The sequence below is a fragment of the Mercenaria mercenaria genome, chromosome 6 (assembly GCF_021730395.1).
Source record: "Mercenaria mercenaria strain notata chromosome 6, MADL_Memer_1, whole genome shotgun sequence".
NCBI classification, from domain to species: Eukaryota; Metazoa; Mollusca; class Bivalvia; order Venerida; family Veneridae; genus Mercenaria; species Mercenaria mercenaria.
In genome coordinates, this window is record NC_069366.1 from 47,350,209 (window position 1) to 47,373,220 (window position 23,012).

The 23,012-nt window shown below is 36.7% G+C and overlaps 1 protein-coding gene across 2 annotated transcripts; it reads left to right on the plus strand.

The window, feature by feature from the left end:
* The first annotated feature begins 25 nt into the window (after positions 1-25).
* Positions 26-22,711, plus strand: LOC123549072 (uncharacterized). Of its 2 annotated transcripts, none has more exons than XM_053545773.1 (6): positions 26-72; positions 7,905-8,511; positions 14,309-14,467; positions 14,740-14,991; positions 15,145-15,235; positions 19,931-22,711. In XM_053545773.1, the coding sequence occupies exons 2-6, from the start codon at positions 7,957-7,959 to the stop codon at positions 22,420-22,422; spliced, it is 3,549 nt and encodes a 1,182-aa protein (XP_053401748.1). In that variant the 5' UTR covers positions 26-72; positions 7,905-7,956; the 3' UTR covers positions 22,423-22,711. The 2 variants fall into 2 exon arrangements, with proteins under 2 accessions (XP_053401748.1, XP_053401747.1); XM_053545772.1 differs by lacking the exon at positions 26-72 and adding an exon at positions 2,777-6,898.
* Positions 22,712-23,012: the final 301 nt, after the last annotated feature.

The following is a 23,012-nucleotide window of genomic DNA, read 5'->3' on the forward strand; positions in this document are numbered from 1 at the left end:
GGCCTACCTGAAATAGATAACGATTGTGCGCATGTCAGTAATCATATTGAGATGAATCACTAAAATGGAGAGGTAAACATTTAGATAAACTTTTAATCGATTTAACAGAATTATAGCACGACACTTTCTCACAATTTTTTCTGTATTAATTAATTCATTTTCTACTGGTATATTCAACTCATCTCAGTGTTGTTATATTTTCTGGTCCTTCGGGATCATTGATTTAATTCATTTAGTTTTGCTTAAGCCGGTGTTGGTGGGGGGGGGGGGGGGCAGTGTTGCATTTTCCATTACTGTTCATGAACAGACTCAATCAAACATAATCTGCAATTTTCACTTTTTACCTTGTTCTCGGTGTTTCCGATGAATCTACTTTCCAGATTTTATCTATAAGCTGATAATGAATAAAGTATTATTGTACAATTTATTTTACCTGTCAAAACATGTTCCCGGCTTTCATTATATTCTGTTCGCGCCTATTAGTGTAGGCTATAAGGCTGAAAATATGGCCGAATTGTGCACTTTTTAGAAGAGCTTTGATCTTTATGTAATACAATACTACTATCTATAACGGAACAGTTTAGATGTAGAACCCACCTCTACCAAGCCTTTTATGGTAAATAATCAGTGTCAGAGTTATGCCCCTTGAAATCATTTATAAAATGTATTAGTATACAACACCCACCATATACTTTTTTATGAAATACAAATTCCCAACATTTTATGCGAAATGTATGTCGGAGGAAATTATTAATCAGTCTGGGAGCTAAAAATTGAAACAGATATGCATGTATGAGAGTTACGGCCCTTGAATTTGTAAAATTATAGAAAAATTGGACAACACTTATAATGGTACATTTAATGTTTGATTTTTGAAAAGTTTTGTTTAGCTATCTTTCCGAAAACGATGTTGTAAGTAGTAAATGACATGTTGATTAGTTGTGAAGCCCTATTTTTATGCCCCCGTTCTAAGAAGGAAGAGTATATTGTTTTTTAGAAGTCGGTCGGTCTGTCTGTCGGTCTTTTAATATGTTGAACAATCGGTTTCCGGATGATAACTCAAGAAGGCTTAAACCTAGGGTCATGAAATTTAATAGAGAAGTTGATCATAACCAGCAAATTTATTTGTATTGATTTTGAGTCAGTAGGTCAAAGGTCAAGGTCATAGTGACCGGGAATAATTAAACAGTTTCTTGATGATAATTTGTAAACGCTTGGTCCTTGAATCACGAAACTTAAAAGAAAGGTCGATCATGACTAGCAGATGATTTTTATTGATCTTGAGGTCAGTAGGTCAAAGGGCAAGATCACATTGACGAAGAACATGTCTACAGTTTTCAGATGATAATTCAAGAATGCTTGTCAAGAAAGTCAATAATGAGGTTGGTCTTGACCAGCAAATGATCTCTATCGATTTTTAGGTCACTTTGTCAATGGTTAAAGTCACAGTGACCCGGAACATTTAAACAGTAACTGTTTCTGGACAATAACTTGGAAACGCTTGGACCTATAATCAAGAAACTTAATAGAAAGATTGATCATGACCAGCAGATGACCACTACTGATATTGAGGTCAGTAGGTCAAAGGTCAAGGTCAAATTGATGAAGAACAGGTATACCGTTTCCAGATGATATCTCAAGGATGTTTTGGCATAGGATTTTGAAAGTTGATAAGGAGATTTGACACGACAAACAGATGATCTATGTCGATGTTGAGATCAGTAGGTCAAGATCACATGGACCCAGAACAGTCAAACAATTTCTGGACGATGACTTGAGAACCCTTAAGCCTAGAATCACGAACTTTTATCGGGTGGTTGATCATGACCAAAAGATGACTCCTATTCATTTTGAGACCAGTAGGTCAAAGGTCAAGTTCACAGCGATCCGGAACAGTTGAATCGTTTCCGAATGATAACTTGAGTACGCTTAGGATTAGAATTACGAAATTAACGAAACTTGATAGGGTGGTTGATCATGACCAGCAGATGGCCCCTGATGATTTTGAGATCAGTAGATCACAGGTAAAACATTGACCCAGAACAGTTAAAATATGTTGTCAAATAACAAGAAAATGCTTTGGTCTAAAATCAGATTTGATCTAGAGGTCATTTATGACTTGCAAATGACCTTTTATTTTGATTTGATGTCAGTACGTCAAACGTTCAGTGCACAATGACCGAATAGGTTGTGTTTTTTTGCAGTTACTGAATGCATCAAGGGTTGGAGGGGGCATTTCGTGATCTACGAGATTTTTTCAATATTTTAAATTTGTCTGTCTGTCCGTCTGTCCGTGTATCTTTGGCTGTCAGTGTCCGACACATATCAGATTTTTGCTTTCAGCACCGTTATTTCAGTTTTCTGTACTTCAGAAATATCCAACAATTTGTTTTCAGGGTCAAAAACAATTTTAAACCTTCAGATCAAGGTCAGATGCGAGTAAAGGAAATTTAAAAACATAAACACAATTATTGGCTATAGGTTTGTCACCATTACAAATATTTAAGTAAGCCGTTTAATAAAACAATATGTATCTAGTGACATTTGAAATTAAAGTTAACCAGGAGTCATAAACAAAAATAACCTTTTAGTATCCGCAACGCAAAGTATAAAATGTTTGGTTATAAATGAACATGTCAAAGCCTTGTCTTCATACATGCATACATGTATATTGAGCTTAATATGAAAACGATTGTCATTGGGAATCTACAAAATGAGTCGCCAGGTGATAAGAGGGGGAAGGGGATGGGGGGGGGGGGGGGGGGGGGGGGGGGTGGGGAATTGGCCCTTGTATTTATTCACATTTTCATGTTCTATGTATCGACACTTACCGGTGACCGTGGCACAGTGGTTAAGGCGTCCTCCTCGGGATCAGGAGGTCGAAGGGGGATGTTTGTCATGGGACTCGTTCCGAAAAGGCCGGTTCGTGAGCCACGAGCAAGTTAGATGAACGGTTACCGACTTCTATCCGCCCGGCCCTTCGCAAAGTGCTAGGAGTTGGGAGGCAGGTGGTACGCACAATAAATGTGTCTCATAAACCGAATTGGCTAGCCCTTTTAAAAGGGGTGACACGATAATAAGCAAGACCTTTACCCTAATTTTTTATAAAATAGACATTAGAAATGCGCAGAAACATCAGTGCCGTAACAAGCCCTGAAAAAACACGAAGGCAGAATTCATATATTTGTATTATAATGTGTGTATGAATTATTATTTTGTAATTGATTTTATTTACTTTTAATGTCTATTCAATGTACATCTATTACATATATATTGCATTTCAATTTTATCTTAAAGTTAAACATGTAACCAATTTGCCGGGTCACGAATTCTGTTTGCAATGTTGTAAACAACAGGTGTTATATGTATGCTACATCACGTTCCTTATTAACAGTATCCTTGTATTTTTCAAGCTTTATCACGTGTGTTTAAATTCATAATTCGTAACTTTAGTAATATGTTAATTCAGACGTGGTATATATGATGTCTATCTAATGAATATTCTAGCTAGTGCGTGATGTGTAATATCTGCCTTTCCTCCAAAGTAGATAAAAATTATAACTTAAATGCCAATCAAAGATGTTTTACTGTAAGTCCTTTGGACGAAATCTAATTGTGAGACCCCAAGATATAGTTTATGTGCTATAAAAATTTGTGTTCTAAGATTCGTTATCATTTTTCTGTTTTGATTTTATATGAGTAAACATGAAGTAAGAATATAAGTTGTAGTAAACCTTGTAACTGAACTTGTTTTTAGCAACTATACAATTACGGGTGTGACTACGCTATAGTGTTTCATGGGTTAAAAGCCGTAAAAAGTCGCCCCGACTTCATCTCAGTGTTGTTATATTTTCTGGTCCTTCGGGATCATTGATTTCAACTCATTTAGATTTGAAGATTGAATTCTGCTTAAGCCGGTGCTAGGGGGCGTGGGTAGTGTTGCATTTTCTATTACTGCTCATGTACAGACTCAATCAAACCGAGTCTGCAATTTTCACTGTTTGCCTTGTTTTCGGTGCTTCCGAGGGATCTACTTTTCAGATTTTAGGTACAAACTGCGATTTTACAATTCATCAGTTAATTTGAACTTTTTTTTTCTTCAACTATAGAAAGCACGTGGAGTTGTAGCATATGTTAATGCAGTGTTACAGGGGCCCATCCTGAGATTTTCTGTGAAATTCTGCAAGACAAAATGGTGTATTTTTAGTTTTTTCAGATAAAACAATCTCGACAAAACATTTCAGAAATGTACTCACAACTCGTCTGCAATATTGAAGCCAAGTTGAGGTATTGTAAAGTTTTGACACTATACAATACAACTGTGTTAGTTTCAAGCGATTTCAGACAAAAATTTGGGCAAAATGTCACACTACTTGCTTACATAATTGGAGTACACGTAGAGGATTGTGTTCGTGGTCAAAGCTGTGCATTTTAAACAACCTTCGAAAGAAAATATGAGAAAATAAGGTTAAAATGTTTGCATTAGTGGCCTGCATAATTGTAAAGTAAAGTTAAAAAACAAGTAAAGATGGGATTTCAAGGGTCTTCCCTAAGAGTACTTTGATATTATAAAAGACAAAATGGTGCATTTTAAGACATCTCTGATAAAGAATTTGAGAGAATCAGGTTGAAATGTACACATTTCCCGGCTGCATAACTAGAGTAAAAAACAGAGATGGAGTCCAGGATCCTCCCCGCGTAATTTTAAATTGATAGAAGATAAATGGGACATTTATACCATCTCTAACAAAAAACCTTAGCAAATCAGGTTAAAGTGTACGCATACGACTACTCGTCTGTGTAATTTTAGTGAAAGTAGAAGTGGAGTTCGGGACCCTCTTAGAGAAATGAGGAAAATTCAATGAAGAGAACAGGTAGTGGGCTCAGAAATTCTTAAGTTCCACAAGAAAATGGTTCGTTTTTAAAGCCAGATTATGAAATTGTTAGTAAAACTTTGTGTGATTCACTAGCAAATGTACAAAATTAAATGCTTATATGAGAAATGATTGGAGGGAAATGTATGACTATGTTTAGGAGTTACCGTTGACTCTACAATCGCACAAGAACCAAAACTCAATGTCTCTTTCGTAAGCCAGTGTACAATAAGTCAAGTCGAGATATCATTTCCATCAATATATGTATATATGACTCGGGCATTTCTTGATTGGACACATCAAAATGAGTTTTCAGTACACAGAAATCCTAAAATGGACAAAGAAATATTTACATCTACGAAGGGGATTTGAATAAACCATATATAGACATAGACAAATCGGGTAAGATATTTTTTATCAAATGTATCTGTTTTGTTTAGAGCGAAAACAGAACTTTTATAGATATATCAAATGTGAAAAAAAAAGATATGTATACTTTTTTTATATAAAACTTGTCGTTTTCTATTCAGCCCGTTAAACAATTTCATATCGTCGGTGATAACATCTGAAACTCGTCTTCAATTATTCTGCGATATACGTGATAACTTCAGTATGTTGTCAGATGTAAATGATGTCATTGATTTATCTATGGTGGCTTTTAGGGTGTCTCGTGATGTTGCATTGGCCTGCACGTTTCTTTGTGTCGTCCTGGCACGCACCTCAAACATCATAACAAAATTTTAAAAGTGTGTGTTGTTTTGCAAAACAAACTGATAAAGATACAAAGAACTCGACATAAAGATACATTTAATTTCGTATTTAACAGAGAGCTCGTTTCATACATTCGATGGATTCTAAAACTGTCGTGGAGAAATTGTTTCTTTTTTTGTGCAGTGAAGAGAAAACGTCCGGTAAGAGGACTGTACTGGTTTCTCCAAGGAAAGACGGCTTTGTGTGTATCGTAGCTATACACCGGACACGTTTAAAGAACCAGATTGTCTATTCACAAAGAACTAAGCTAAGTTAACCGGACAAGCATGTATCCAGAAGGGATTTCTCTCTCTCCCTTTATTATTATTATTATTATTATTATTATCATCATTGTATATCATATTTATATAGCACTCTTTTCATATAAAAATACGTTCAAAAGTGCTTTACATAAACAACATCTATATAATGTTCAATACAAATGGTAATTGAACTATTATAGAAAACAGTTTAAAATTACATTACGATAGTAAGATACCTAGCATTTTAAATTTGATGTATGCAGATCTAATCATGAAACAAAATACAATATCGTAAAAAACATTAACTAACTGATCTATTAAAGACGATTAATTTCGCGCCCTGCTAGGCTTCGTTTGTGCTATGTAAAGCGTCTTTGCATATTTATCATGGAAAGGGCGCTATATATATGTGGTACAATAATAATGATAATGATGTAACGTCATCCGGTTGCTCAAACTTACATATCAATTATTTATCAAAGTTTCCAGCTAGATGGAAAAATGATAACATTTTTGCAGAAATATTCTAGAATGAAATTGGAAAGAAATGCCACGGCTCTTCAGGGACATATCTAGCTAATAACTATCTTCGTACCTGTAAGAAGTGGCAATTGTTTAATTTTTTCAATCAGTAAAAAAAAAATATTGGGTTTTCCATAATGCAGTGAAGTCATGGTCACGTGACTGAGATACTTGATGAAACGATAATATTGCGCAGGAAGACTTCAGCAGGTACGTACATTCACTTACATTCTACCCTGCAGTTTCTACACAAACATAGAACAATATAACGTTACGTAGCTCTAAATCATCCACAGACATTCAAGTTTAAGTACATTTTATTTTTGGCATTTAAATACATTATCTAGACGGGAAAAGAACACTATATACTGACACAGACTACTTTCAGTTTTCAGTGTGACCACAGGGGCAGATTCGACGAATTACTACCTTCGTTCCTTATTTGAGCACTTTCTCAAGAATCTGCGCATTTCGAGTAGTAACAAAGTCGTAAAGCTCATTTTGATACTTTGCCTTATTTCATATGAACGTCTTCTTGGCTATCATCTGCATGATTTTTATAGTATTTGTCAATATTTACAAATGAATACGTGCATACTTGCAATACATACTATTTGTCACGGTCCAGTTGTTTTTGTCATAAGCTTCTGAACATTGTTTGAAAACATTGCAATGAAATTGTTAACTAAAAAGTTTCAGATCAATCTACTTATGCGTACATTGACATTTTATCCACTTTTATGTTAATTCTAGTTGGCACGGCTCCAACCTTAATCTTTACATGTTTTTTATTTTTACAAAATAAGTCAATATATACACCTTTTACATGCAGAATGCTTAAATAAATAAAGTTCGACACGGTCCAATAATTTTGCAACAAACACTAAACAAATATATGTGTCGCGTCGGCATTTAAAAGACAAATATTTGTACCAGATATTTTTAGAATTGATCAAAAAATAAAAAAGTTATGAAAAGTACAATGAAAATCTCCACTGGTAAAGTTTTCATAAAAATCGGCCTATATTTTGTAAAATACTTCATGCAGCGATTGGTTCTACATCAAAATTGTAATATTATGATACAATACGCGAGAATCATACAAATCTGAAACTCTTCTAAAAAGTGCACAATCATCTGGCTTATAGCCTACACTATATATAAGTTTAACATGAAAGCCAGAAACATGTTTTTGACAGGTTAATAAAATTGTACAATACATTCAGTACAATTTGTATCACAATTATATGGCGAATGCTAAAACTTCAAAAATGCGGAACAAGAAACGATTTTACCAGTTAAGGCTTTACATTGTACTTATTTAACCAAACATAGATTCGGGAAATTGCGACTAATAAATCACGTTCGCCCTACTTTCGTTTTCATCTTATACAATGTTTCATCAATACAATTATTCGTACATGTATACTGAAAATCAACATATAATCAAAATCTGTAAATAATCAAAACATTTAAAGTTTTCTTTAATGTTTAGAGAAATTCATCGAAAACGAAAGTTGGATAACAGGAAGTAAAATATCTGTGAAATGAGTCACCAAGAAGAGTTGGAGAAAAAGAAATACAGAAACTGGGTGAGAGGTGGACTGGCGTATAAATATCTTAAAGAAGGTATAAAAGGATTTGCTGATGATGTGGTTGAAGAAGAACGCAGGAAAATTAATCAGGACGTCATATCCGGACGTAGCTGTAACAAATGCAGCATTAGAAACCTGCGACCATTGCATACTTGTAAGAAGGATCATGCAGGCAGAAACAAATGTGCATGGGGCCAAAACAGCTGTAACTGTCTGTATAGAAAGAAACAGCGTTGTCCTGCTAAAGTATGCGACGTTATTATGGAAGAAATTCTAAAAAATCACGCATCGACACCGCCTTCACCAAACTGGAAAAATACAGATCTACAGAAATGGTGTTCAGCTCCATGGGAGATCGCAAAATGTTTCATCAATGCACCAGGATATTCTGACAAGTCTACGGCAGACGATATTGACATTTCAGGGTTACTTCATGTTTTCATCAACAATATCAGCTACAAAACACACTTGTCTGACAACATAAACAGGGGCGATATATTTCAAAAGGTTCGTATCGTGAATTCATTTTTCTTTTTAGCTCGACTATTCATAGAATAGTAGAGCTTTTGGACTCGCCCATGCGTCGGCGTCCGCGTCGGCGTCGGCGTCCGCGTCCGCGTCCCTATTTGGTTAAGTTTTTGTATGTAAGCTGGTATCTCAGCAACCACTTGTGGGAATGGATTGAAACTTCACACACTTACTCACTGTGATAAACTGACCTACATTGCACAGGTTCCATAACTCTATTTTGCTTTTCTACAAAATTATGCCCCTTTTTCAACTTAGGAATTTTTGGTTAAGGTTTTGTATGTAAGCTGGTATCTCAGTAACCACTTGTGGGAATGGATTGAAACTTCACACAGTTATTTACTGTGATAAACTGACTTACATTGCACAGGTTCTATAACTCTATTTTGCTTTTTTACATAATTTTGCCCCTTTTTCGACTTAGAATTTTTTGGTTAAGGTTTTGTATGTAAGCTGGTATCTCAGTACTCACTAATTGGAATGAATTGAAACTTCACACACTTATTCACTGTCATGATCTGACATGCACAAAGCAGGTCCCATAACTTTATTTTGCTTTTTTTTCAAAATTATGCCCCTTTTTCAACATAGAAATTTTTGGTTAAGTTTTTGTATGTAAGCTGGTATCTCAGTATCCACTAATGGGAAAGGATTGAAATTTCACACACTTGTTCACTGTCATGATATGACATGCAATGCAAAGGGTAAATGACTCAACTTCGCATTTTACAAAATTATGCCCCTTTTTCAACTTAGGAGTTTTTGGTTAAATTCCTATATGTAAGCTGGTATCTCAGTACCCACTAATGGGAATGGATTGAAACTTCACACACTTGTCCACTGTCATGAGCTGATAAGCACTATGTAGGTTCCATAACCCTATTTTGCTTTTTTACTAAATTATGTCCCTTTTTTGACTTTCGTATTCATTCAATCGACAAGGCTGTTGAATAGTCGAGCGTTGCTGTCCTCCGACAGCTCTTGTTAACATATATGAGTACTTGTGTGAATGAGGGCTGTTGTAAATTTCAAAGCTATGACTTTAGTTTCTTGCGTTCTGTTCTCCCGATGCATGGTTTTACCATGTCATTGATGTCAAATCCTAAATATGACTATAACCTTAGTTTCAAAGGTTAATGACTTTTGGCCTATAGCCTGATAATAATTTTGGTTTTGCAGCCTAGTCATTACTTTAATTACTTGATTACTTAAATCATGATTTAAGTGTTACAGTCACATAATAACTTCAGTTCCACAGTCTGATCATAAGTATAGTATCATATCTTGAGCATGAGTAGTCTGTCGTCTCATCAGGTTTGTAGTTTCACAACCTGATCATGACTAGATTCACAGCCTAATTATGAGTTAGTGACACATTCTGGTAAAAGATTTAGTGTAACAGCCTAAACAAGTCTTCAAGCCTCATAGTGGGTTCGTAGCCTGATCATGTCTCACGCCTTATAGTCCGTCCATAGCCTGATCGTGCCTTAAGCCTTCTAATCCGTTCATAGCCTGGTCGTGTCATGAACCTCATTGTCAGTTCATGACCTCATCGTGGCTTAAGCCTCATAGTTCGTTGTGTATAGCCTGATCGTGTCTTAAGCCTCATATTCGGGTCATAACTTGATTGTGTGTTAAGCCTCATAGTCGGTTCATAGCCTGATCATGTCATAGTCCGTTCATAGCCTGATCGTGTCTGAAGTGTCATAGTCCGTTCATAGTCTGATCGTGTCTTAAGACTCAAAGTCCGATCATAGCCTGGTCATGACTAATCCTCATAATCCGTTCACAGTCTGACCGTGTCTTAAGCCTCATAGTCCGTTCATAGTCCGACCGTGTCTTAAGCCTCATAGTCCGTCCATAGCCTGATCGTGTCTAAAGCCTTATAGTCCGTTCATAGTCTGGTCGTGTTTTAAGCCTCATAGTCGGTTCATACCCTGATCGTGTCCTAAGCCTCCTAGTCCGTTCATAGCCTGGTCGTGTCTTAATTACACATAGTCCGTTCATAGTCTGATCATGTCTTAAGCCTCATCGTAAGTTTATAGCCTGATCGCGTCTTAAGTCTCATACTCGGTTCATTACTCATAGTCCGTCCATAGTCTCTGATCATGTCTTAAGCCTCATAGTCGGTTTATAGCCTGATCGCGTCTTAAGCCTCATACTCGGTTCATTACTCATAGTCCGTTCATAGTCTGATCATGTCTTAAGCCTCATAGTCGGTTCATAACCTGATCGTGTCTTAAGCCTCATAGTCGGTTTATAGCCTGAACGTGTCTTAAGCCTCATACTCGGTTCATAACCTGACCGTGTCTAAAGCCTCTTAGTAGGTTCGTAGCCTGATGGTGTCTTATGTGTCTTTATCCGTTCATATTTTGACCATGTCTTTAGCTTCATACTCGGTTTCATAACCTGATTGTGTCTTTAGCCTCATTGTCGGTTCATAGCCGGATCGTGTCTTAAGTGTCATAGTCCGTTTATAACCTGATCGTGTCTTAAGCGTCATAGTCAGTTCATAGTCGATCATGTATTCAGCCTCATAGTCCGTGCATATTCTGATCGTGTCTGTAGCCTCATAGTCCGTTCATAGTCAGATCGTGTCTTAAGCCTCATAATCCGTTCATAGGTTGACAGTGTCTTAAGCTTCATAGTCAGTTCATAGCCTGATCATGTCTTCATCCTCATAGTCCGTGCATATTCTGGTTGTGTCTTTAACCTCATAGTCCGTTCATAGTCAAATCGTGTCTTAAGCCTCATAATCCGTTCATAGGCTGACAGTGTCTAAAGCCCCATAGTCCGTTCATGGCCTGATCGTGTCTTAAGTATCTAAGTCCGTTTATAGTCCGATCATATCTTAAGTATCAAAATCCGTTTATAACCTGATTATGTCTTAAGTCTCAAATTCCGTTCATAGCCTACTAACGGATTTAGGTTTGATAGCCTTTTTGAACCGTAATTTTCACACATGAATTCGTCACATGTGTGAAAAATACGTACGAATATGTGACACATTTGTGAAAAAAAAGTTCTGTACTTATACCAAACTCAAAGCAGAAACGTATACTTTACAAGTCAAAAAAGTAGGAAAACATATGTAAAATATTGTTCATACGAAAATTTCACACATTCCAAACAAAAGTTTATGCCACTTAGACAGAACGGTGTGGGAGCATATTGTGCTATGCTTAGTAGAGCTTCATTTTTCACACGATGACAGGACATATTCAGTAGAGTAGATGACCCATGTAGAATTTTGGGTCGTTGGATCAAAGGTCAAGGTCACAGGAGATAAAATGTCATATTCTTCAGCACTCAATATCTTGATAATCCTTTGACACTGATACTTCTGTCCGTCACATTTCGTGTCTTGTCAATTACTTCATGATTCACGGATCATGACAATGTGAAGGTGCAAGACCAAGGTCCATAGCATAAAGGTCAAGAGCACAGTGCACTTTGAACTTTATTGATTATCACCATATAAGAATAGTGATGTTGTTGGTGGTGTCTGGGGCATTACTTTGCCATGCATAGTGGGATTACAATTTGACTTGGCAAAAATGTTAAGAATAAGACATGCGGTCCACTTACAGCCCAATACTTTGCGGTAGGGTTGCCGATACAATTTTGCTAGTTTTGGGAACCTTTCGGGATCATTAATCAATAAAATGGGCGGAGCCTTGCCATCGGGCTCGTTCGGCATGTATTCGAGGAGAGGCCTACTAACGGTTGTGGTATAAACGCCGAAACCTATCCGAATTAGCCGAATGCGACGCGGAAGAATGCCGACAGTTCCCGAATATTTCCCGATCATGTGGAAAGGTTGCGGTAACATTGCAGAAAATATTGAAGAGCTGCCGAATCGTTGCCGATAGAATGCTGAAATGTTGCCGATTTGAAGAGTCGGGGTATATATATAATGCCGCAGTACTATCTTGTTATGATAGCTCAGTTGTAGAGATCACGACTAGAAGGTCCCGGGTTCGAGCCTCACCAGAGGATGGCGACTTCACGCTTTAGGGCTCAGTACTGGTCTTTCCCAGGAATAAAGCCCCTGTGTATTGTTAATATAAGGAACCAAGGGTGTCTATTCGAGGAAGTGCTAAGGATTGGTACCTGGATTCCCTTGTATCTTCACTCTGTCTTTCTCTGCTCTTCCTTGAGCTAAACCTGTGAGGTAAGTCTCCTACCCATACCTCGAAAAGACCGCTCGGGATGGCTACAGGCTTTCCGAAGATGCCGGGTAAATGGCGAAGGCTTCCTGGACATCCCAACATGATGGTTTGCTGAAGACCCCGAAGCCGTTCCGAATAAAGCATTTGGTGTCCAAATTTTAAAACTTTTAGAATTTGGATGCCGAAGATTTTTTCGATAATGACTTGGCCTCGAAGTGCCAGAAGGGTTTCCAGAAGGACACTCGAGGGTTCCAGAACATAGCGAAACATCCTGATTTTGCGAATTCCGCCTTCGGGAACCCTTCCGGGGCCTAGTGGACGGAAGGTCTAACATGAAAACGTGTTGCGTGTAAGGCTCAGGTCCGTGCTCAATGGGAGAGGTCATGGCGCACTTTTGAACTTTGTTGAATTTCACTTTGTAAGTATGGTGATCGGCCTGTGACTTTGTCATTCATGATGGGATTTTAGAATTAGTTAAGCATCTTAAGTATTCATCATATTACACCACGATGTGTCGTATTAAAAAACTGTACTTCAAACTTTGGTCAAATGCTCAAATCATCAAAACGACATGCTCCATGTTCTAGGCACACTGTTACAAGGTCAAGGTCACCATTGAAGGAATTCAGCATTGGAATTTCGTTTCCGTTCCTTATGCCCTAGCCAAACGGAAGACTTTTCATGAAACTTGGCTTAGATTATAACCTCATTGTGATAACATGCAGAACCCTTGGTAAAATCAGACCATGGAACCTGACATTAACAATAGTAATTTTTCGGTGATAATATTAGCTGGTAAGGGACATTGTATGACTATGTAAATGGTCACTATCACAGGAATCACTCAATACGTAAAGAGTTTTTTGTAACAGAGTTTTCATACTTCGCCGGATGAATTTACAAGTATTTTAAGGTACACTAGATTTAAGGTCAAGGGCGGTAAAATCTAGGTCAAAGGTCAGCTAAAATTCGTTGATGAGTATCTTTAAATTTTACGGTATGATTTAAATGGTTTATTTATTCAGAGGTCAAATCGCTACATGCTACAAATAATTACATACCCACTGTTTGTGTGTGTGTGGTGGGGGTTGGGATGTGGTTAGGGCGTCACTTTCATAAACACATCTTGGACTACTCAAACAGCTATGGTGAAAAAGAGCAGCCCTAGCAAGAGACAATTGGAATTCGTACGAATTCCTCACACATGTATGATTTATTTGTGCAAATTTCGTTGGTACTAAGAGGTGGTTAAGAAATGCAGCTCGCAAATTTCACAGTACCTAATTGTGACATGCTCGTACGTATTTGTCAGGCAATGTGTGAGGAATTCGTACGAAATTTTCACACGTGTGACGAATTTGTTTGTGTGAAAATTACTGTTCAACATAGCCTGATAAATTTAGACTTCCGTTTTAAAGCCCGATCGTGTCGTGTATATTCCCGCCTGATCATGATTTGTAACCGCGACTGTTCCTTTCGATCTATAAATAACATAACTTTGCCATTTCATTTATTAGCAATAATAGTTTAACTAGCTATCCACTATTGTCCGCTTTGTTGTATTGTTTGTAACAAACAAATAATGACGTTATTTGTTTCTTCAGATTCTACAAAGAAGAAATGAATTATTTCATTCACCGACCATGGAAATGGAAAACACCAAGTTGAATGCATGTATAGATGAAATCATAGCAATTCTTGAGGATGAAAAAGAACTGAAAGCAAGACATGATGCTCAATCAGCAGTCGTAAAACTTAAACAGGTATGGTGTTTGAAACTATTGTATTACATGAGTTTATGACACATAGAAAATGATAATCTTATACCTGTTTCCAGTTGTATCACTTACATTTAAAACCAATCTGGAATTTTCATTTTAAGCAGCCGGACTTATAGTGATTGTTCGAATTGTTGCATATAATCTCAGACGTATCCAATTTTTAAGCTTCACATTCAGTTGGTCGGTTATTGCAGCTATTTTTTCTTCACAACCTTTAAAAACATCCGTAATAACCAATATAAGTCTTCTGTCAGTTGAAGCAAGAGAACTTTATCATCACCACACACAACGAGGTCGATGTTTGCAGAGAAGCTCTAACATCCATTACCAACGATGCAGAGGAACTGAAACAAACGATTCAAGATGCCAAAGATGACATTGCTAAGAAACAAGCAGAAGCTACTGAAGCGGTAGGTGAAGAGGCAAAAAAAGTTCTGCGAGACAATTTGGGAGAATCAGACAATCAGAATGAGACACTATATGAAAGAGTTGGACGGCTTGAACAGGTTATTGCTTTTACTGTATGTAATATATGTTCTATACGGAATATGTTAAATACATGCCATTAATTAGTTCCATTATTTTTATCACCACAACTGCACTACGTTACAATTAAGTGGTTTACTTCTAGAAATCGCCACGTTGTCATTTTATTTCAGCGTCTTACAACACTGGAGTGTAGAGTAGACAATCTGGAAACAATACGTCAAAATCAGCAGAAAAAGTTAGACTACGTGGAAGGAAAACAAGGTAATAATGTAAACTACATGTAGGGAAAGGTGTTAGTTTTTTGACAAATGTTTAATATTACCCATTTCCGTTCCATGTTTGCTTATGAATATGAACTAAAAGCCATGCAAAGGCGTACCGTATCCAGCTAACATTTATACTATCATAATAAAATTATATCATTTGCAGAAAGCTATGGTATTAGTTTATTTTTCGACAATCGGTCATAGTTTGCTCTGTAAAAAGTCGAAAAGATAATTTTCTTTGTTGAAATGGTTTATAGGTTGGGCATATTATTAAAATCGCACTGTCCGTCCGTGAGTCCGTGCGTCCGGTTAATTCTTGTCCGGGCTGTAACTCTTCCATCCATAAAGGGATTTTTAAATCACATGACATAAATGTTCACCATATCGAGAAGACGTGTCATGCGCAAGACCCACACCCCTGGCTCCAAGGTCAAGGTCACACTTAGAGGTCAAAGGTTATCATGGTCTGTTTCGTGTCCGGTCCATAACTCTGCCATCCGTGAAGGGATTTTCAAATAACTTAGCATAAACGTTTACCATAATGAGACGATATGTCCTGTGGAAGATCTAGACCCCTAGCTTCAAAGTCAAGGTCACACTTAGAAGTCAAAGGTTAACAGGGTCTGTTTTGTATCCGGTCCATAACTCTGCCATTCATCAAGGGATTTTGAAATTAATTGGCATAAATGTTCCTCATAATGAGACGACCTGTCGTGCGTAAAATCCAGACCCCTAGCTCTAAGATCAAGGTCACACTTAGAGGTTAAAGGTTAATATGGTCTGTTTCTTGTACAGTCCATAACTCTGTCATGATGAATGGATTTTCAAATTACTTGATATAAATGTTCCATATAATGAGATGAGGTGTCATGCACAAGACCCAGACCCCTAGCTCCCAGGTCAATGTCACACTGAGAAGTCAAAGATTTTTTCTTGTCTCGTTCATAACTCTGCCATTTATCAGGGGATTTGAAAATAATTTGAAACACAATTTAATGTTAACCATATTGAGAATATGTGTCACGCTTATGACCCGGGCCTCTTAGGTCAAGGTCAAGGTCATGAAATGAAATGATGTGTGATTTTTTTACGCACACAGCTGTAGCATTCTTGGGCACGCTTCGGGGGCATTTGACACCAATTGTGACAGCTCTTGTTGATTCTCTGATTCTTATGAGTAGTAATCGAAGGAACGTCGAGTTAGATACTCATTCCCGATTCGCGGGAACTGTGGTCGGCCTGCGGGCTTGCAAATGTGCTTGTTACCTACTTAAACATACTTTTCATTTATAGTACCATATAACTCAAAATCTGGAGACTGAAATTCTTTTTAATGTCGAAATTTTATTAGCTAATTATTACCTATTCCCGATTCACCTGTTTGCCGGCAAAACTTACTTGTTACCAGTTCAAACTTACTTTTTCATTAATAGTACCTAGTAAGATTTGGCTCAAAATCTCATCTCATGCAAAACAGCATTGCAAGTCTAAGTTTCAAATTCAAGTAATTTTATGTGTTATTATAAGAATCATGCAGATGGGAATATCCGGCTCGAAGGTAACTGTTTAGGCGGTAACGAGGCTCTACCGAGTTACCACGAAATCAGTTACCCGAGAGACAGAAATTTCCATATGTACCAACTTCCAGTAATAGATTATTTTTCTTGGATACAGTATTATTCAAATACTAGAAAAACTATATCCACCATAAAAACTTTTTTCACATTTACGCATATTTAAATGTAGCGCAGGAAAACTACGTAAAAATAACGTCATTGCAGCTCGAACTTAATTCTCAACAGTGATAATCTCCCAAAAATTCCGTCACGTGACCAGGAAAATCACATGTTTCAAACATTATCTTTATATTTTCATTTCATCCCACAGTAACGTTAAATCTTTGACACATAATCAAACCAATTTCAGTAGATCTACTAATAATTAAAACACTAAATATCAATTATGAGTAAAACGACTGATCAAAATATCTTGACAAAATATTTGTGATGGCAGAGGTCTCTTTATTTTAAGTGGAGACCACAGCTCGGACGTGCAGAACAACATCAGTTCTGTTTTAGTATTACTTATTTATAGAATAATAACTTTTTAACTGAGGCTTTAACTATGGAACAAAGTGCAAGTTTAAAAGTTTTTATATTTTATCCTGTTCTACATAAAAAGGTATACACGAATCTACTTGATAAATGTAGTTCGTTATAACAGACTTTCCTACATCCGGGACTCCCGTCCGATATGCATAAATCTCTTACCTTTCATCTATTGGAACAGGGATTTCGACAGTTATAATTCGAAAAGCTAGATATTTGATCCGTTCTCTTGCATCAACTTTTTGAATATGTTTGAAAAGTACCGCCTCAAAAGGTTCCATGCGACCCACCTATCCGAATTTACCTTAAGGTAATGTTTAAAGCCTGAACGAGTATTCCGATATTCAGTCTGGATGGGGACATAGCAGAATGCATGTTATGTCAAAGACAGCTGGATCTCGGGCGAAGTACTGTACTTATGCCGCCGTCTGCACTATCCAATACATGCCAGGAAACGTAATTTGCACAGGTCTAACGTAACGTCTGCTACTGTTGTTTACGTCAGTTTTGAAAGAATGTAAGTTCTGGAACGGTACTATGAAGATTGCCCTCTTTCCAGCATTGAACCGACTTCGAGCTTGAATTATGATTAAATTTCGAGGCCTCATATATAAAAGATCGAGAAGGACCTACATTGAACTGACATTGCACATTGTAGGGTGCGCAACTGATCTTAAGCACTGTTCTGTCACCCATATTTAAAGAGTCTGAGACTGTGTACCTAGTGCTGAGGCAAAGATACAGTTGGGTACAACAAAAGTCTTGTTTTTTTTTCAAGATAGTGTTATCCCCGCCAAAGACAGAGGGTACAGATTCAACAAGGTCCGTCTGGCTGTTCGTCCGTGCGTGCGTGCGTGCGTCCGTATGTCCGAAATTGAAAATGTTTAGTATTCAAAAAGTATTTTAGTAAAAATCACAAAACCTCAAATAATTATTAATTAGCACATCACCTTTGCTAACATGTATAATTCCCGTTGACTCAGTGAAAGCATAGTTTTCCCCTGGATTTGATTTGACTGTCCTGTTGATGGATCATGAAAATTATTATAATTGGCGGTGGTGCATGCCTATCTTCCAGCAGGATCTCTTTGGTAACTACAGAGTTATTGCCCTTTAATTTTTTTAATTCATCTAAGAACCACATGTAGAGCACAATACGTTAAACTGACAAAATTGTTAGTTAGAGGATCATACGAACTCTCAGTACCGATTTGAAAAGTAATGAATGTCTGCAGCCTTTTTTCCCCCACCATCTTATATTACGGAGTTGTCATTTACTGGCTCATTAGGCAGAGTGTAAACGTATGGATCGCTTGTTCGTAAATTAGATCCCCGGGCGAGGCGTATGTTGTCCGTGACTATTGAGAAAAGACATTGTGTCTGAAATTATTCGTCCTCCACTCCTAATTCATGTGGAGAAGTTGGTAGTTACTTACTGAGAACAGGTTAGTACTGGTAAACTTTTCCAATTACGCACAGTTTAACTACATCTTAGCATTCTGTCAATATTTTATTACAATTCATATTCCGGCTGGAAAGCACAACATAACGGAGTTTTGAGGAATACTTATATATAAAACTAAAAATATAAACTAGAAATCAAACAATTCACACTAGCGTGAATAGAATTATCATTATTCAGAGACTTTATTTGACACAGTGTTATGATCTTCACTTGTGTGTAACGAGTCTAACGAAAAATCGTTATGACATCAATATTATGGAATTTCGGAGAATAGACTTCATTATGTTTTACAACCGTTTGTCACTGGAGTTGTTCGGATATGTTACAGTCGGGGGTAAAATATAACAGCCAAGCACATTTTATAAATCAAGGCCTTCAAATGGTTGGCCGCCTGATTTATCACAATTCAGGGAGGGTTCACATAATGCATATGTTGTTTGATATATGTTTATATAGCAATTGTTGTGGTAGAATCTGCTATAAACAACTGTTGACGCGCTGACCGGCAAGAGAGCATTATGACGTCAACTTTAACATCAAAATCACTTGAGCAATATGTGTTTGACTATAATCCTCGGCCAAGTTCGTTAACTAGTCAAATAGGCCTAGGTACTTCGGAATTATGGCCCTTGAATTACCGAAAATCGTTTGTTTTTTATTCTTGTCCGCGCTCTAAGTCGAACATTTCTCATCCGATCTTTACCAAACTTGAACCAAATGTTTTTGACCGTAACTCCTCGACCAAGTTCATTGAGTTACCCAAAATCAGCCTTTTTACTCTTCAACGGTATATTTATAGTGAGTGAACAGTTTATAAGGACTGACTTACTATTTAGATGATTAGGCAGTTGTTGGAGACTTTTCGCAAAAGCAGCTCTAGATTATTTCAAGTAGCTTTGTTAAAAGATTTAAAAACTTGTTTAGCTGACGCAGTTTTTGAAACGCACTAGTGTCATCATCCCGCCTTATTCATCCGTTACTTAAAGTCGAGAAATAGAATATATAAACAGAAGGATGTGACGTTAAGAAGTTAGAGATTGTCTGAATAATAGTTTTAAGTAACTATAGATCATTGTATGATATTATAAACTTTAAGAATGTTGTGATTCTTTTCCAGCGCTTCAGAATGGCTTGGTGAAATTATATCAGCAGCATTATGTAAAAACATCTATTTCACCTCTAAAATCCCAAGAGAACGACATCAGCATAAACGAAGTTTATGTTTCACCACAAATGGCAGTAGAAGAACAAACAAAGTCCAATGATGGCCAAGACAGAAAAGTAGAAAAGCGCACGCCCCAAAGAAAATATATACATGGATATCGTCAAATATTTCAAACAAATGGACAAAAACATAAAGCAATTTATATAGTTGGCGATGTTGGAACTGGGAAAAGTTCTTTCTGTAAAATGATGATTCAAAACTGGTGCGCTGCTTTTACAAATAATTCAGTCAGTATTGTTTCTGGCAGCAAGCGTGGCAGTTCTACTGAGCCTGATACCGGAGCTACTTCCGAAGATATAAAGAAGTCAGATACAGATAATATTAATGAGATTAGAAATTTTGATTTTCTTTTCTTCGTACCCTTGCAGAAAATGTCAGGACTAAGCGATATAACTGAAATGATCAAAGCGATAGTTACAGACGCCGGTCTTGCGGCAAATGACGTGATAAACGGAATACTTGAGCGAGAATCGGAACGTTGTCTTATCGTTGCAGACGGATTGGATGAATGGACTCTTCCAAAAGATAAATGTCGTTTATCACATATCAGTTATGGTTTGCCAAAAAGAGACAGAGCAAAACATGCAACGGTCATTACACTTTCTCGACCGTCAGCTAAAGGAATACTCAACATGAAATCTTCAGAATGTGACAAAAAAGTAGAATTATTAGGAATTGATATAAATTCAGTTGAATGTTTCACTGAAAAGTACCTGTCAAAGTCTAACAATAAAGGTATATCTTCAAGGGCATTCATGGAGAAAGTCAAATCGGCGGAACTTAAACATCTAGAGAAAACCCCTCTGCTTTTGCAACAACTGGCATGGTTGTACTGCAACGAAATTGAATTTGGAAAGTCTATAAGTGATACATACAGTCATATTATTAATTTCATGCTTGGCTGGACACAGAACAAAGAAGAGGAAGAAGACGTGGAAGAAGATCAAATTGGCGATACAAATGAGGATAAAGACGAGAAGCTCCCCGTAATGTTACATAATTTTGACAGATGTGAGGCAAACAAAAGATATCTCCTTCCATTAGCTAGAGTTGCATTTGGAGCCTTGACTTCAGAAACGGGGTCAAACGCATTCGGCAGAAAACAACTGCGAAAGAGAGGTGTGTCAAATATTTGTATAATTACACTCATAAAGTTTGGAATCCTGGTAGAAGAGAATTGCTTTGATCCGACAAAAGAGAACACTAGGTTAGCATTCATCCACATATCCTATCTTGAGTTTTTCGCCGCTGTACATGTATCCGGTCAATATAACAAAGATCAGTGTTCAATACATCAAGATACTGTTTTGGAAGAACTATTTCGAAATTGTAAATCAGCTGCCGACATACTACAGTTATCTAATGTTCTTAAAATGATATGTGGAATGTCTCCATACTTAATATCAGAACTGTCAAAAATGATTTCAGCTATTGTATCTAGGGATGAAAATATGATAGCATATAGAGACGAACTGACAGAGTATTTGTGGCACAAACCAATCCACGAACTTGAACAGATTCAGCATCTTATGTTCAACTGTCTATCCGAGGGAAATTCGGATGATCAATCGATGTTCAGTCTTTGTGATGTTATCATACTCTACTCTACAGAGATGTCCTTTCTACAAAGAATAATACCAGAGAATGTGTTATCTGTTTATGCTAGTTTAATCTCAGATGAAATATGGAGATGGATTGTACAACTGAAACAACTTCAATATCTGTACATTCCTTTTAGTAAATTACCCCAAAGTGAGATGGTATTGTTATGCTCATTTATACAAGAAACACGTCTAAGATATCTTTCATTGAACCGTGTAGATTGCAAACAGTGTTATTGTAAAGGTCATACGATTGATTTTTCTAAAAATGATAAGCTTCAGATACTTCAACTTTTAAACTGTAACCGAGTGATGATTCCTGACATTAACACTAAACATCTTGAAAAATTACATTTGCGTTCATCTAGGACATTAGATATTGATCTTCTGTTAAATGCAAGCAGTCTGACAGAACTTCAATTTGGATATGATTTATATCGTAGTTTTGCATATGACAAAGAAGTGGATTCTGTGGTACATACCTTACATCAGTTACGGAAACTCAGATTAGTTGAGGCAAATATTGATACGAATGCTCTCACTGTTACATCCGAGATGAGAAACCTTGAACACATTGAACTACTTGACATCCAAATGAGCCAGGAAACATGGCGTACATTCGTTGATAGTCTCCTTACTCTTCAACAATCTGTATCTGTATCTGTATCTTTATGTTATTCATCTTTTACAATAGACCACTACAAAAACTATGTAAGACAGAATAAAATGTTTGAAGTGATAAAAGATCACAGGAAGGGTTTAGAATTTAGGACAGAAAAATAATTGTAACTAGCTCAACATTTTCATACCTGGAAATATTGAGAACTGAAAGTGAAACCGTTACATTATTTCTGGCAGAAAAAAAGAAAACATTACATTATTTCTGTCGGGAAGTGGAAACATCACAATATTTTTGACCGAAAGTTAGAAATGACAAGAGATTATATAAATGTACATTAGATTTTTAAATTCCATTTGCTTTAAAAATGTGAACGCTGTGTTCAGATATCATGATGCGACACTTGTACTCTTACTGAAAAATAAATAGAATGATGAAACTAAATCATTATAACCTTATGAGTTCTATTAATTATATGCAGTTAAAATGCCACTGTTTAGTCATCATACGTTTAAGGACGATACATTTTATTTGTTATGTCTTATCTATCATAGGTTTTCAAACATTGAAAAACATTGTTCAGTTTGATTTACAAAAATAGATTTCTCCACAACTTACTGGTAACTTCTCAACATTGAAAAGAGGTGGAGAAAAATACTTGGAACGTCCTATGTAAATAGTCAAAAACAATCTTAACAAACTTGAGACGTCTTGATTGATACTCATGTAGATAGAAATTTATACTTAAATTCCA